Genomic DNA, 16,229 nt, shown 5'->3' with positions numbered 1-16,229 from the left:
GATAGGAGTAGTGAGAGAAGGAGACAAAGAAAGAGAGAGAGAGAGAGAGACGGGAGAGCGGTTGAGAGATAAAAGCAGGGAGAGAGAAAGCGAGAGAAAGATGGTGAAAGCCGGGGAAGATAAGAGCAATGAGGGAACGAGAAAGAAAGAGAGAGGGGACAGAAATAGGGACAGGGGAAGAGAGAGACAGAAGCAGTACTTGATCATCAGAAAAGAGAAAGAGAGAGAAAGAGGGAAAGGGAGACGCAGAGATGGAGAGGGAGAGACAGAAGCAAAGAGAGAGCGAGGGAGAGAGAGAGAGAGAGAGATGGCGAAAGACGAGCGAGATGGGGCATAGAGAGATGGAGGGGGAAAAAGAGAGACAGAGATAGGGACAGGGAGGTCGTGAGAGACAGAAGCAGCAATGGTTGAGCAGAAAAGAGAAAGAGAGAGGAAGAAAGAGGTGATAGCGTGAGAAGGAGAGAAAGGGAAAGGGGGAGAGAGAGAGAGACAGAGATGGAGAGAGAGAAACAATGAATTTGTGTGAGCTCCTGTACATGTACAGCAGACAGCGGGCAAGATGTAACATTTCACTATAGTCTGGTACTGTACGGCCCGTGTGCGACTCAGTTTCAGCTCCTTAACATGTACAGTACACAGTGGGTAAAAGGGAACGATACGCTTCCGTCTGGTACTATGCGGCCCGTATGTGTTTTTCTGGTTCAGCACTTGTACATGTACAGCAAATTGCAGGTAAAGGGGAACGATTCACTCACGTCTGGTACTGTACGGCCCGTGTGTGTCTCAGTTTCAGCTCCTTAACATGTGCAGTACACAGTGAGTAAAAGGGAACGATTCACTCCCGTCTGGCACTGAACGGCATGTGTGTGTCCCAGTGTCAGCTCCTGCACAAGTGCAGCACATAGCTGACTTTAACGTTGGTTGTCCCAGCAGAGCAGCCCCGGGGGCAGATTCGAACAGCTGTTAAACTTGTAGTTACATATCGTCGCCACCAGAGGGCAGCGAGAGAAGGTGTTCAAACCACAGAAGTGGACGATGCACGAAGCGTTTGGTTCAATTACAGTGACAGTCTATTCTCCAAGTATATTGTGTATATCTGCCTGTATATTGAAAGTGGCACTGGACTGTCTCATATTGTAACCTGACGCACAGTTGCTGGACTGAGGGAGTTCTACATGGTCCTATGGATGAAAGGTTTAACCGAGTTCCCGTCAGCCTGTTCAGGGAGATGTTAAAGAATCACCCAGCACTATTGGAATAAGAGCGGGGGATTCTCCCGGTGTTCTGGGCCAACATTCCACCCTCAACAAACACCACCCAATAAAAATATATGGACAGACCACCCAGCTCACTCCTGTGAGGCAAAGGAGGCGGTCGCCACTGCTGACAGAACTCCCCCTTGTACGTCAGACTAATGTGGGAGGGGCTTTCAGATCGGCTCAGAGTCCAGATGATGCGTCATAAAATTGCAGGTCCGTCTTTGAACCTGTCGCTTATTCACACAACGCACAGCCAGAGATCCGGGAGCCGCGAGGACCACCAATGATCAACGGGACAATGCCCTCTGCAAATGAACTTGATCCCCTAAAGTATTTAAGTATAGCTCTCAGGTACTGTCTCCCAGGGCAGTCCAGTTTTGCAGTCTCCTGCTCTCCGTCATATAAACCGTCAGATCCAGGCAGCAGAACGATGGGAATCCTCCTTGTTTTCATCCTGTGTGTCTGTTTACCCCGTGAGTGCCGTTCAACCAAACGGACGTTGTGCGAATTTAATACAAAGCAGCCCGAGTCCATTCGAATTGCACTGATTCGGTTTTAGCCCTGTTGTGTGGTTCGGCTTTAATGGCTCATTAAACTCTTTATTTAATTTCCAGGCTCTTTCGGCCAGTCAGTGACACAGACCCCGCGTGTGGTGACCAGGAAGGAGTGTCAGTCTCTCACGATCACCTGCGTTTTCAAACGGCATTTTTACTATGACTATCGTTTCGAGAGTGGCGATTTCTTCCGACAAAGCCGGACTGGGGCAGAGTGGGAGCTGATCTACGGCGGAGAACGATTTGTTGCGTCAACGAATAATGCAGAAAAGACGTTTTCGCTGGAAATTAGAGATGCGAGAGTTGAAGATAGCGCCACCTATTACTGTAAAGCAAACTACAAGTACTATTCCCGGGCAATCACAGTGGAAAAGACCTCAGCAAATACCTCTATACAATGAAAATATCAATTCTCACGGCGGGATCCTGAATTGTAGGTTTGATGTCATTATCGCTGTATTCTGGATTATTTTTATTGTAATTTCTTGCTTTCAGTGATCTTTCTTTGACATTTTTTTGTCCGTTTATGTACCTGGTCCATTTTACAAAGAGCTGAGAGTCACAGAAAGAACAGTTTGAACCGACTGGGACTATGAAACATGGAATGTTGTTCATTGATGTAAAATCCCTGGAATAATTGGGGAGCGGGGACTGTCTGGTGAGGTGTGCGGCAGATTGAGATGTCGGTGGTTCTTGTACCAGGGTGACTGAGAGCGGTGTGACTGTGGTGAAGATGGTTGGAAATATTATGATGTGGATGGACCCGGGACCGTGGTGACCGTCACAGCCGGTAAGTGACTCCAAACCCCGCCGTGTTACAGACTGTCCCGGTTAATATTCACTGTCAGCTTATTATTGTGATTGTTATCTCCTCAAAGTAAAATATAGCGACTTTCTAAGGGGTTATTTCCATTTCATTTTTAAATTCAGGACCAGAATATGATCCGTGAGTCGGGATTGGGTGTGATTCCGTAGAGAAGATGAGTGAAACACCCCCCCTCCCCCGACACACACACACACACACCTCCACGGAACAGGCAGTCGAGGGTTTGACCCCATCAGGACCATCTTTGGTTTAACGGGGATCCAGGAGATCCCATAAAAATCCAGGAATCTCTCATTTTGATCCCTTGTTGGTGTAAATGACCGCAGATTGTCGACACTCCGGCCTCCACTTTCGGTGTTAACTGTGACTGAGGGAGCTCTGCCTGTCCCTCTGAGCAAGGCGGGAGTTTCAGAGCTCTCTCCTGGTCAGGAGCTGGCAGTCCGTGCCGGGCAGTGTGAATGAGGTACCGGTCGAGTAAACCCAATACTACATCGGACCCTCCGATAACTCCAGTGGCAGAAAAACTGCAGCAAAACACGGCGGGGCTTCAGATACAATAGACCGATGGCACATCACGATCGGACATCCGGTGACTGAGATTAATTGCATTTTATCTAATATTTATTTCAATTGCCTTCAAATGAACAGTCATTTATCTCCATGCTCCGCGTTTAAGTCGAAATGTGAAAGCATCGAACTACAGACAGTTTTCCATATTTAATTTCAGTATTTGAGAGATCGGTTTGCATTAATTTACCTGGAGCCTTGGTTAATGTTAATTGAAACAACATTGGGCAGTGAGAGAGTGAGTGCGAGGCGCAAATGTTCTCATAAAGGAGAACAGGAACACCCGAGGGAATAAGCACAGGCTGGAGAAAAGTCCATTTAGAATCATCAAGAAATAATTCACTGAAAGGGAGTGAAATATCGCCCATTGCCGGCCAAGCGGGAATGTGGAGACACCGACCCCTGGGCCGTTCAAAGTGCAATCCGGCACCGGTGGAAATACATTTACCGGAGGGATGGGTTTCGATCGGACTCAAAGACTTTTCTCGGCTTTGCATTTCTTATACTCCTGAGAAAAGACATCAGCAGCAATCCACACCTTTCTGGAAAAGTTGAACAGGCCGGGGCTTCGTTCTCTGGAAATGAGAAGAGTACGAGGAGACCTGATAAGAGGTCTTTAAAATTATGAAGGTGTTCAATAGGGTGGATGTGGGGAAACGATTTCCACTTGTGGGTGAATCCAGAACAAGGGGTCATAAATAAAAGATAGTCACTAACAGTAAAAGTAAAGAATTTAGGAGGAATTTACTTACGCAGAGAGTGGTGAGAATGTGGAACGTGTTGCCACACGGAGTGGTTGAAGCTGATAACATTGATATATTTAAGGGGAGTATTGAGACATACATGAGGGCGAAAGGAATAGAGAAATACGGGTTGGGGGGTCAGGGTGGAAAGTGGTAATTAGAGTTGGTGGAGGCTCGTTTGGAATCTAAACACCGGCACAGACCAGCAGGGCCGAATGGCGTTCTGCAGATTCTATATATTTTAAAACTCAGAGAAAACGCCGCCCGGAGAGATTCAACCAATGGTCTGAAGGAATTGACATTATTAGAAACTAGGAAGAAACAGTTCCCAGTGAGTAACAGTAAAACAACTGCGGAAACTGCACAGACTGATCCCACGGATAAATGAGAGACTCTGGGGCAAGTTCTCAGTATGGCGGGAAACCTCAAACAGCAGAGAGTGAGCGACCACGGTGTAGAAATAAAATGAAAGTTACGATAGAATCTGCTCCCACCGCCCTTTCAGGCACCGCATTCCAGATCATAACAACTCGCTGCGTAAAACAACATTCTCCTCTTCTCCCCTCGGGTACTTTTTTCCAATGAAAGTGAATAAAGTCCGAATCGGCTTCAAATGAAGAACAACATTACCGCTAGAGGCAGAACTGTTCATACGATTGACAAGTGTCTAAACAGCCTTTAAAGACAGACTAATCTCCCAATTTTTATCCTGCAGATTCCAGATTATCGGTGTCCCAGAGTCCGCCTCTACAAACCTCTGCTGCCGGTGACACCGTTGCTTTAAGCTGCGAATTTTCAAGCTTCTGTCCGTACACACTATACTTGTACAGTCAGTGCCCAGGGCAGGCTCCGAAATACCTCCTACAGAGACACACTTCAGGAGAAGGGAATAATGAAAACGCTGCCGCGGGCCGAATTTCTGCTTCTATCGATCCTGCCGAGAAAACCAGCCGGTTAAGCATCTCCAAACTACAACCGAGTGACTCCGCTGTGTATCATTGTGCACTGAGTCCGCGCACCGATACACACAGTAGTTTGAGTCTGCTTAAGTGGTCGTACAATAACCTTCCACCTACACAGAACGGTACAACAACATTCTCAACACCCCCAGGAAGGCTTGGTTACAATCTAGCAACGGTTATCCCCTGACCGTTAAGGTTTTACATGTTGTTCATTTTGCAATTTTATTTCCCCTGGATATTTATTGCTGTGATCACATTGCGGGAACGCTCCAAGACCGCCAGTGCATAAAGATATGACTCGTAATCTTATCGATCCTATGCTTCAGGAACAAGCGAATCAGTCACTGGGAGATGTGGGGGAGAGTCCAAGTGATCTTATTACAAGATTCAACGAAATGTAACATACCGCGACAATAAAAGCTCACGTTTTGGAATGGAAACAGGCTGATTTTGGATCCCAGTATCTACTCCTCAATTTGGTCTCTCTCTCAAGAACTTCTCCTTTTACTATTTGGCGCCTTATTTTAGTTATATTTATACATAACCGTTATATTTTACATAACAGTATTGGTTGGGTGATAAGCTGACATTGGGAACTGGCGACCTGATTGATTGTGCAACGGGGTAAGTAGATTTGGGTCTTCTTTATCTCAATTCAGGGCGGTTTAGTGTATGATGTAAAGTTAGGGTCTTTCCCTTAAACTAATATCCAGTCCTAAGCACGAACACACAAGTATGCACTAGAGGGAGACCTTTCACTGACCTGCGTGTGTAACGGCGAAAGACAATTAAGCAACACTTCTAAATATATCCAGGAGGTAATTCAGCAAGATGAGGCCACGGTCTAAGCCCCTGGTGCTTCTATTAAGCTACAGTCCAGACAGTTTACAGCTCTCCTGGAACAGGTTTTTGTCTGTTCAGCTGTTGATGCGCAGGAAGTTGGCAAACTACCACTAAACTAATATCCGGAAGTGGGACCAGAATTATTTTAGAAACGGTTAAGTAAAATGTTAGGATATTTTCTCGTTCTCCCCCTTGTAGACTGGTATTTGCATTCTGGTGAATATTGGTAGAGGGACCAGGTATCTATTATTAAATCGCGGTTAAAATAATTTGCCCCATTAACAGGGGTTTGCGGTACCCAGTTCGCTTTTCCAACAACGTGTCCACTTTTTGCTGCGATGAGGTGGAATTAGACCTGGTGGCGCTGTGTGGGTTTTTCGCTGGGTACTTATCACTGTGTGGATTAGGGGATGCTGCTGAACTCACATTTGGAGACGGAACTGAAGTGATTGTAGAGCCAAGTATGTAACATTTAAACACATTACTAGTCCTTTTGTGACAATAGAAGACGCATGGCATGTGGTATCGGCTAAATATGGGCGGACGTGTAACGATTTTTAGAAAGAAATGAACAAAGAATGAAAGATTTCCATTGATATAGCGCCTTTCGCTCCCTCAGGACGTCCGAAGGCGCTTTATAACCAATGAAGTACTTTAAAAGTGTGCTCACTTTTGTAATGTAAGAAACGCGGCAGGCAATTTGCTCACAGCAAGGCTTCACAAACAGCGAAGTGATAATGATCAGATAATCTGATGCTTTCCCCTTCAATATCAGACGCAATTTTCCAGCGATTATGCGCGAGGATACATGACTTCAATAAAGATAATAAATTGGATACAATTGAGAGGTTTTCACTATCCGCATATCCGCGAGGGAAAGGAAACCAGCGGTGGCTTCAGTGTCTGCCGAATCATTCCTGATGTTGCTTGTTGAATCATTGCTCCAGGATTAATATAGGGGGCCTTAAATCATTGCATACACATTGCATATTTGAGACGTTGTGTTGTGTTCCTATTTATTTGGTGCAGGACATGAAGAAATTTGAAGATGTGCACAGATAGACCATTTTTTGAAATTTAACATCGTGTTCGGTGGTGGATATACAGATGTTCTTACGTTTGGAAATTGAACCTATTTCAGTGTAGACTTGACTTGGTTCAAATAGCCCCTGTCGCATACTCATGAATTGCAAATAACAGTAATCTAGATTCACAAATCATTGTGTGCCGCTATTTTGCGATCAATGTACGTTTCGATAGTATGGGTTGGATTTCTCTCGCAAAAGCCAATCTTACACAAGCACAACTAATCCATAAAACCCCAATTGTCTGATCCCGTGAATTGTGTTGTTTCATGGAATTGAACCAGTAATCTATATTTGCTGGGAAAAAAATAAATCGCATTTTTATGGAGGGAACTGGAGTCAATGGGTTCAGATACTTTTGCCTCATTATCTAAGGATTTGAGCAACTAACATTTTTGCGAGGCATCATTAATTTAAAATATCCATTGAGGGGAGGGAGATGAGAGAAATTTCTGTGAACAGAGTTATTGGAAAATGGGATGTTTCTGAACAGGGATGGTTGAGGGTTTTTCAATGATTAAAGGATTTGACAGGGTAGACAGAGAAATATTTATTCCTCTGGTGGGGGAGTCCAGAGTAATGGGTCATAACCTTAAAGTTCGAGCTAGGTCTTTCAGGGGTGATATCAGGAAGCAATTCTTCACACAAAGGGAAGTGGAAATCTGGAACTATGTTGAGGCTGGGGGTCAATTGAAAATCTCAAAACTGAGATTGATAGATTTTGTTAGGCAAGGATATTAAGGGGTACAGTACCAAGGCGGCTAAATGGAGTTCAGATACAGATAAGTCATGATCTAATTGAACAGCAGAACAGATTCGAGCGGCTGCTTTTTGAAAAAAATGTGTGGACTATTATTTCATAATCGAATTTCATTATTAGTCATTTATTAATCTACCACTGTGCTCACATTGGTGGATTCTGAATAATTTCTCCGTTCTATTCTTTAATTTTCAGAGGACAAAACTCCCAAAGAGCCTACCGTGTCGGTCTTTTACCCGCCCGTGATAAAAGATGGGGACGGGGACAGTGCCGATACGGCGGCGGTATGTCTGGTGTCGGAATTCTCCCCCAAAGAGATTGGGCTCTTCATGGATACAATCACTGTCCCAAAGACCAATGTCACGAGATCCAATCACTTATTAAACAACGGGTATTACAGGAGCTCAGGGTTCCTCTCTTTCAATTCATCCAAACATTCAGTAAATGTCACGTGTGAGGCAAAACACAGGGCTCGATCTTTCTATGCAAAAAGCGACAGCCAGGATTATGCAGCCCGTGAGTAATAAAATGTTTCATAAATAAAGAACTTACATTTATAATGTGCCTTCGACAGTCTCAGGAATTCCCAAAGCGCTTTACATTCAATGAAGTACTGTTTGACGTGTAAACTTTGTTGTAATGTAGGGAAACGCAGCAGCCAATATGTGCACAGGGAGATCCCACAAACAAAGCAATGTGATAAATGACCAGCTAATCTGTTTGAGTGATGTTGGTTGATGGATAAATATTGACCAGGACACCGAGGAGATCTTCCCTGCTCTTCTTCGAAATGGTCCCGTGGGATCTTCTGCATCCACTGGAGAGGACAGACGAGGCCTCTGTTAAACGTATCAAACGAAAGACGGTACCTCCTACATTGCAGCGCTCCCACAATACTGCCACTCGTAGTGTCGGCCTAGTATTATGGTCTCAAGTCTCTGGAGTGGGATCAGAACTCACAAGCTTCTGATACAAAAGCCATATTGGTACCATTGAGCCACGGCTGACACAATCATCGAAGTCCGACTGTGATCAATAATAGGATGAATAATCAATATTACTACTTTATTATTACTTTCTCCATTATTACTACCAGTAACAATAATAGTAACAGTGATAATAATAACCACAAAGCAACAACAAAGCAATTTACTCAATAAATCCTTTACATGTTTGTTTGCAGGCCCCGGCAGAAAGCCTGATTGTGGAAAACGTTCAAATAATTCCAGAGCAGGAATAAAGGACACCCAAACAGGTCAGTGCCTCATGTTAAATATGTTTCGAGAAAAGACAAACAGACAGACAGAAAAAAAAGAGAGATGGATAGATACATAGATAGATGTATAATAACCAGCCAGCTAGATCGAGCAATACATTCCAATTTTGTGGTACAGGTATATTTATTTTAGTGAAATTCCGTAGGTTTGTTTCACTAAATCAACTCTTTAATTTAATAATTAACACAGATCTACCGAGGCTGAATTTTCTGTCTTTGACCGTGTTGGGATTGAGAGTTCTCTTTTTGAAGTGCGTTGCTTTCAATGTCCTGCTGACGGCCAGAGTGTGGCTATTTTAAGGTGAGACTGATTACCCCAATGGACATGCTGAATATAATTTGTTTTCAACAATATTGTTAGCAATGAACTTGCCAATCAATAAAATAAATCTCTGTATTCCCATTCTTATAACCGTTGGCCGATTCGCAACGCCACTCTTACACAAGACACTGAAAATAGTCTTGCACTATTTGGGAGTAAAATCCAACTTCGGCGGGGGCGCAAAACAACCTGTCAAGTATCGGCCTCCTCTGATACACCCTGTCCGATTTTCCTTTGCCTTATATTATAATTATCACTCGATCTATCTAATGCCCATTTTACAACCCATCGAAGTTGAATTTTAACCCCTTTGTCTTCTGAAACTTGTCCAGATTTGGAACATGTCAAATGCATTTCTGTGCCCCTTGAATAAAGCCTTAGTTATGCCAAACCCCTCATCAATAAATCTGCTCATGCATTTGTCAATCTATTTATTTTCTGTTGCACCTCTTCATTGCTTGAACATTTATTTTTAAAATAAGATACCCACAGGTGCACACAGTACTAGAATTGTGACCCAGCTAACGATTTGTACAAGTGCATCATCAGCCACTTGGTATGATGAGCCCTCTTGTTTAGCATAACCTTGTGCTCAAATCTCTCCATCACCTCGCCCCTCCTTATCTCTATAACCTCCTCCAGCCCTACAAGCCTCCGGGAACTCTGTATTCCTCCAATTCCGGCCTCTTGTGCATCCAACATATCTTTCGCCTCACCACTGGCGGCCGTGCCTTCAGCTGCCTAAAACCTCCATAAAGCTCACCGCCTCTCCACATCTCCACTCCATGAAGATAGTCCTCAAAACCTGCCACTTTGACCAAGCTTGTGATCACCTGACCTTATATCTCCATATGTGTCAAATTTTGTTCGTAAACTCTGCTGTGAAGGGCCTTTGGACGTTTTACTTTGTTAAAGGCGCTGCATGAATGCAAGTTGCTATTGTTGCTGTTGCAGCAAAATTAATGTCTTTGACTCTACTTTAAAATATCTGTCTATCTCTAGCCCCTGGATCTCACGGTTTGTCTGCTTGATTCCAATTCGGCTTATATTTCCATTCTCGATTCTTTTCCCCAAAAAATTTTCGAACTCACACAGGTCCACGATAAGTCTCCTTTGCCATATATCTCCCACTCTTCGAAACGGCGCATGTCCTCCTGCAATCTGCTCCATTCTTTCAGCCATGTCCCCACTACCAAAATTATAGTGTCAGCAAAACTGATATCTCCTCCACGCCTTGGTCCAAATCACGCATATCTATGAATAACAAAACAGGTACAAACACAGAATGTACTCACAGCCCACTAGCCACATTTTGCTAAACTGAAAAAAACCATTAGCTACTTTCACTCTGTTAATTTCTAATCTTTGCACATTTCTGAGGTTGGGTTGCATAAACACGGCTTGTATTCCCTTGAGTATAGAAGATTGAGTGGTGATCTGATGGAGCTGTTTAAAATGTTAAAAGCAAGCGATAGTGTAGATACAGAGAAACTATTTCCTCTTGTGGGGGAATCAACAACGAGGCGGCATAATATGTCAATTAGAGCTGGGCCATTTAAAAGGTAAATCAGGAAGCATTTCTTTTCACAAGAAGGGTGGTAGAAATCTGAAATTGTCTCTCCCAAAAGGCTGTGAATGCTGGGGAACAATTGAGCTTTCAAGCCTGAGACAGATAGATTTTGTTAGATAAGGGTATTAAGGGGATATGGAGCTGACATGGGAAAATGACGTTGAGGCACAGATCAGCCATCTCATTGAATGGCGGTGCAGGCTCGAGGGGCTGAATGGCCTCCTCCTGTTTCTATTTTTCCTATGTTCGGTACTGGCCCACAAGGCCCTGGTACGGAATTCCGGTGCCATCTATATTTAAAGGCTTTAACATGAAATGAATTGAAAGAGACTGAAACTCGATAACTTCATTGTCGCTGTTAGGCAGCGAGACCATTATGGGGGCCCCTTCACCGCGTGGACTGCAGCGGTTCAATAAGAAGGCCCATTACCACCTTCTCAAGGGCAACTAAGGAGGACAATAAATGCCGTCCTTGCCAGCGACGCCCATATCCCGAAATTGTTTTTTAAAAAATAACTGCATTGTTACAATTGAACGAAAAAAAATGAACAGGAAATGTTCACATTGCAACTTACAATGGTAACTGGAAATCCATCAGGAAAGGCGAAACAGGCTGGGGCTCTTTTCTCGAGGAAACAGAGGTCTGAGGAGTGACTTGATCGAGGTCTTTAGGATTATGAAAGTGGTTGATAGGCTCGATGTAGAGACGATGTTTCCAGTCTTGATTTAAAACAAATCTAGGGGCCATCAATTAAAGATTGTCACCAAAGAGTGGTTAGATGTGGATCTCGCTATCACATGAAATAGTTTAGGCAAATAGCATAGATGTATTTAAGGGGAAACTAGATAAGTACATAAGGGAGTAAGGAATAGAAGGATATGTTGATCGGATGAGATGAAGAGGTGTGGGAAGATGTTAATGTGGAGCATAAACACCGGCACCGACTAGTTGGGCCAAATGGCCTGTATCTTTGCTGTACATTCTATGTAATGCCAAGTAATATAGATAGAAGAACATAGGCAAGCCGTATGGATGCGTTCAGTGATTCAGAATTTGCACAGCACAATTTTTCAAGGTGGAGAGTTAGAAGCAGAAATGCATTCATCATCTTAAAGTTGAATGAAGATTAATCTTGCGCTTTGCTCGCACACTGTTCGATGTCACTTCTTGTACTCCACTCATTGCAACTGGTGTTTTCAATCAAACAGGAATTGTCTCAGAAGAAATGGATTCCAGCGTGACCACAACCCACTGGGAATTCAGAGCCCGAGACATCGAGTTCAGCTGACTCACCTTACTTTAATTCAATATAGCATGTGTTAAATGACTAATTCTCTGCTGCTGCCACTGTTAAACTTTCTCCTTTAGGAAACTTTTGTCCAATTGCTGTGACATATTGATTTTATACTCATAGTTTTGTGGAGGTCTCATTGCGGTACAGTGATATACAGTCAGGAGGGAGTGGCCCTGGGAGTCCTCAACATTGACTCTGGACCCCATGAAATCTCATGGCATCAGGTCATACATGGGCAAGGAAACCTCCTGCTGATTACCACCTACCGTCCTCCCTCAGCTGATGAATCAGTCCTCCTCCATGTTGAACACCACTTGGAGGAAGCACTGAGGGTAGCAAGGGCACAAAATGTACTCTGGGTGGGGGACTTCAATATCCATCACCAAGAGTGGCTCGGTAGCACCACTACTGACCGAGCTGGCCAAGTCCTGAAGGACATAGCTGCTAGACTGGGCCTGCGGCAGGTGGTGAGCGAACCAACACGAGGGAAAAACTTACTTGACCTCGTCCTCACCAATCTACCTGTCGCAAATGCATCTGTCCATGACAGTATTGGTAGGAGTGACCACCGCACAGTCCTCGTGGAGATGAAATCCCGTCTTCGCACTGAGGACACCATCCAACGTGTTGTGTGGCACTACCACCGTGCTAAATGGGATAGATTCAGAACAGATCTAGCAGCTCAAAACTGGGCATCCATGAAGCGCTGTGGGCCATCAGCAGCAGCAGAATTGTATTCCACCACAATCTGTAAACTCATGGCCCGGCATATTCCTCACTCTACCATTACCAACAAGCCAGGGGATCAACTCTGGTTCAATGAGGAGTGTAGAAGAGCATGCCAGGAGCAGCACCAGGCGTACCTAAAAATGAGGTGCCAACCTGGTGAAGCTACAACTCAGGACTACATGCATGCTAAACAGCGGAAGCAACATGCTATAGACAGAGCTAAGCGATTCCACAACCAACGGATCAGATCAAAGCTCTGCAGTCCTGCCACATCCAGTCGTGAATGGTGGTGGACAATTAAACAACTAACAGGAGGAGGAGGCTCTGCAAACATCCACATTCTCAATGATGGCGGAGTCCAGCACTTGAGTGCAAAAGACAAGGCTGAAGCGTTAGCAACCATCTTCAGCCAGAAGTGCCGAGTGGATAATCCATCTCAGCCTCCTCCCGATATCCCCACCATCACGGAAGCCATTCTTCGGCCAATTCGATTAACTCCACGTGATATCAAGAAACGGCTGAGTGCACTGGATACAGCAAAGGCTATGGGCCCCGACAACATCCCAGCTGTAGTGCTGAAGACTTGTGCTCCAGAACTAGCTGCGCCTCTAGCCAAGCTGTTCCAGTACAGCTACAACACTGGCATGCACCCGACAATGTGGAAAATTGCCCAGGTATGTCCTGTCCACAAAAAGCAGGACAAATCCAATCCGGCCAATTACCGCCCCATCAGTCTACTCTTAATCATCAGCAAAGTGATGGAAGGTGTCGTCGACAGTGCTATCAAGCGGCACTTACTCACCAATAACCTGCTCACCGATGCTCAGTTTGGGTTCCGCCAGGACCACTCGGCTCCAGACCTCATTACAGCCTTGGTCCAAACATGGACAAAAGAGCTGAATTCCAGACGTGAGGTGAGAGTGACTGCCCTTGACATCAAGGCAGCATTTGACCGAGTGTGGCACCAAGGAGCCCTCGTAAAATTGAAGTCAATGGGAATCAGGGGGAAAACTCTCCAGTGGCTGGAGTCATACCTAGCACAAAGGAAGATGGTAATGGTTGTTGGAGGCCAATCATCTCAGCCCCAGGGCATTGCTGCAGGAGTTCCTCAGGGCAGTGTCCTAGGCCCAACCATCTTCAGCTGCTTCATCAATGACCTTCCCTCCATCATAAGGTCAGAAATGGGGATGTTCGCTGATGACTGCACAGTGTTCAGTTCCATTCGCAACCCCTCAGATAATGAAGCAGTCCGAGCCTGCATGCAGCAAGACCTGGACAACATCCAGGCTTGGGCTCATAAGTGGCAAGTAACATTCGCGCCAGATAAGTGCCAGGCAATGACCATCTCCAACACGAGAGAGTCTAACCACCTCCCCTTGACATTCAACGGCATTACCATCGCCGAATCCCCCACCATCAACATCCTGGGGGTCACCATTGACCAGAAACTTAACTGGACCAGCCATATAAATACTGTGGCTACGAGAGCAGGTCAGAGGCTGGGTATTCTGCGGCGAGTGACTCACCTCCTGACTCCCCAAAGGCTTTCCACCATCTACAAGGCACAAGTCAGGAGTGTGATGGAATCCTCTCCACTTGCCTGGATGAGTGTTGCTCCAACAACACACAAGAAGCTCGACACCATCCAAGATAAAGCAGCCCGCTTGATTGGCACCCCATCCACCACCCTAAACATTCACTCCCTTCACCACCGGCGCACTGTGGCTGCAGTGTGCACCATCCACAGGATGCACTGCAGCAACTCGCCAAGGCTTCTTCGACAGCACCTCCCAAACCCGCGACCTCTACCACCTCGAAGGACAAGGGCAGCAGGCGCATGGGAACAACACCACCTGCACGTTCCCCTCCAAGTCACACACCATCCCGACTTGGAAATATATCGCCGTTCCTTCATTGTCGCTGGGTCAAAATCCTGGAACTCCCTTCCTAACAGCACTGTGGGAGAACCGTCACCACACGGACTGCAGCGGTTCAAGAAGGCGGCTCACCACCACCTTCTCGAGGGCAATTAGGGATGGGCAATAAATGCCGGCCTTGCCAGCGACGCCCACATCCCGTGAACGAATAAAAAAATATACTAGGTAAACAAATTTATTACATGCGTGAAAATCATAGATTTAAATATGTAGAGCACACAATTATGTTTTAAGCTTGAATCAGTCAAAAGAACATTTTCAAAATAGCATTTTAGATTCAAATAAATACACAATTTGACATGCTTTTCTTCGAATCATGGCATCTTACAGCACAGACTGAGGACATTGGGCCCATCGTGCCTGTGCCGGCTCTTTAAAAGAGCTTTCCAATTAGTCCCACTCACCCTGCTCTTTCCCCAAACTCCTGCAAATGTTTGCTTTACTTTGAAAGTTATTTTAGTTTTTTTTATTTCATATCATTTAAAAGCGCCAGATGGATTTCTTTGACAGACATCTGTCTGCTTTGGGAGCAAAGCATTCAACTCAAGAGTCGTGTCTGAATTGTTACCAGGAAGGCGAGATTTAAAATATCCCGTAGCTGTTCTCTCGTTCTGGCTTTAATGATGCTCTTTCTTCTCGATTGGCAGCGAGTGGATACTGTTTTTCTCTACTGTAATCGTTTTCTCCGTGAATATTTGGATGTACTGCCATTAATCATCAATATATTTGGTAAATGTAATGATGCGCGGTTTCAAATCTATTTTCCCACTTGTAACGCAATGTGAATAAAGGATTTAATTTTGGTCGACATATAGAATGAGTTGCCTTTCTCTTTAAATTTCAGGGCAACTTTTTGGGTCTCTGATCTGAAGTTATTGTACAATACAAAAGTCTCCGCCGCTGGATCAGTCACCAGACTTAATTTTTCAAATTTTTTTAAAAATCAAGCGGCAGCAGGAGGGATAATTGACTTTAAGCTATGTGTTTCGACCGCACCTGTTAAGAAATAACGATTCACGATTTGCCTCTTCACTGGAGGAGCCGGAGCCTCGTTGACAAGGCAACCAAGGGCAGCAGGAAATGGGTTGATGGTGCGGTTTCAGCGAACACGGTCGTGTAATCTGTCAGTTTAAACATACAGGCCAACTGCCGTTTAATCGCCTGGGGCTGGAATCTAAAGCAGCGAGGTGGCAGTTAGGCGGGGGAGGGGAGGGCGGATGTTGCAATAAGCAAGAATATAAAATAATAGCAAGTGACTTTCTGGGCAACACTGATTGGGGCAGTTTTTTACAGCATAAATTTTATCTGTTTTTAGGATGCAACAAAAGTCCATCAAAAAAATGGCTCGGTTGCAGTCCTGTGACTGCACTTGTTTGTTACCGGAAATCGTAGAATCATACAGCACAGAAGGAGGCCATTCGGCTCATCGGGTCTGTGCCGGGTCTTTGAAAGATTTATCCAATTAGTCCCACTCCCCACTGCTCTTTCCCCATAGCCCTGC

The 16,229-nt window shown here is 44.9% G+C and overlaps 1 protein-coding gene and 1 long non-coding RNA gene across 2 annotated transcripts; both read left to right on the top strand.

The window, feature by feature from the left end:
* The first annotated feature begins 1,508 nt into the window (after nucleotides 1–1,508).
* LOC137308012 (uncharacterized) lies at nucleotides 1,509–4,749 on the top strand. The gene is made up of 3 exons (XR_010959366.1): nucleotides 1,509–1,732; nucleotides 1,874–2,603; nucleotides 4,665–4,749. It is a non-coding gene; the product is annotated as an uncharacterized lncRNA (long non-coding RNA).
* Nucleotides 4,750–5,204: 455 nt separating this feature from the next.
* Nucleotides 5,205–12,272, top strand: LOC137308031 (T cell receptor alpha chain MC.7.G5-like). The gene is made up of 6 exons (XM_067976983.1): nucleotides 5,205–5,308; nucleotides 6,040–6,215; nucleotides 7,795–8,115; nucleotides 8,783–8,854; nucleotides 9,066–9,176; nucleotides 11,977–12,272. The coding sequence occupies exons 1-5, from the start codon at nucleotides 5,205–5,207 to the stop codon at nucleotides 9,173–9,175; spliced, it is 783 nt and encodes a 260-aa protein (XP_067833084.1). The 3' UTR covers nucleotide 9,176; nucleotides 11,977–12,272.
* Nucleotides 12,273–16,229: the final 3,957 nt, after the last annotated feature.

The sequence above is a fragment of the Heptranchias perlo genome, unplaced genomic scaffold (assembly GCF_035084215.1).
Source record: "Heptranchias perlo isolate sHepPer1 unplaced genomic scaffold, sHepPer1.hap1 HAP1_SCAFFOLD_118, whole genome shotgun sequence".
Classification (NCBI taxonomy): domain Eukaryota; kingdom Metazoa; phylum Chordata; class Chondrichthyes; order Hexanchiformes; family Hexanchidae; genus Heptranchias; species Heptranchias perlo.
Note: the sequence above shows the minus strand (reverse complement) of the source record. Positions and strands in the feature narration are given on the sequence as shown.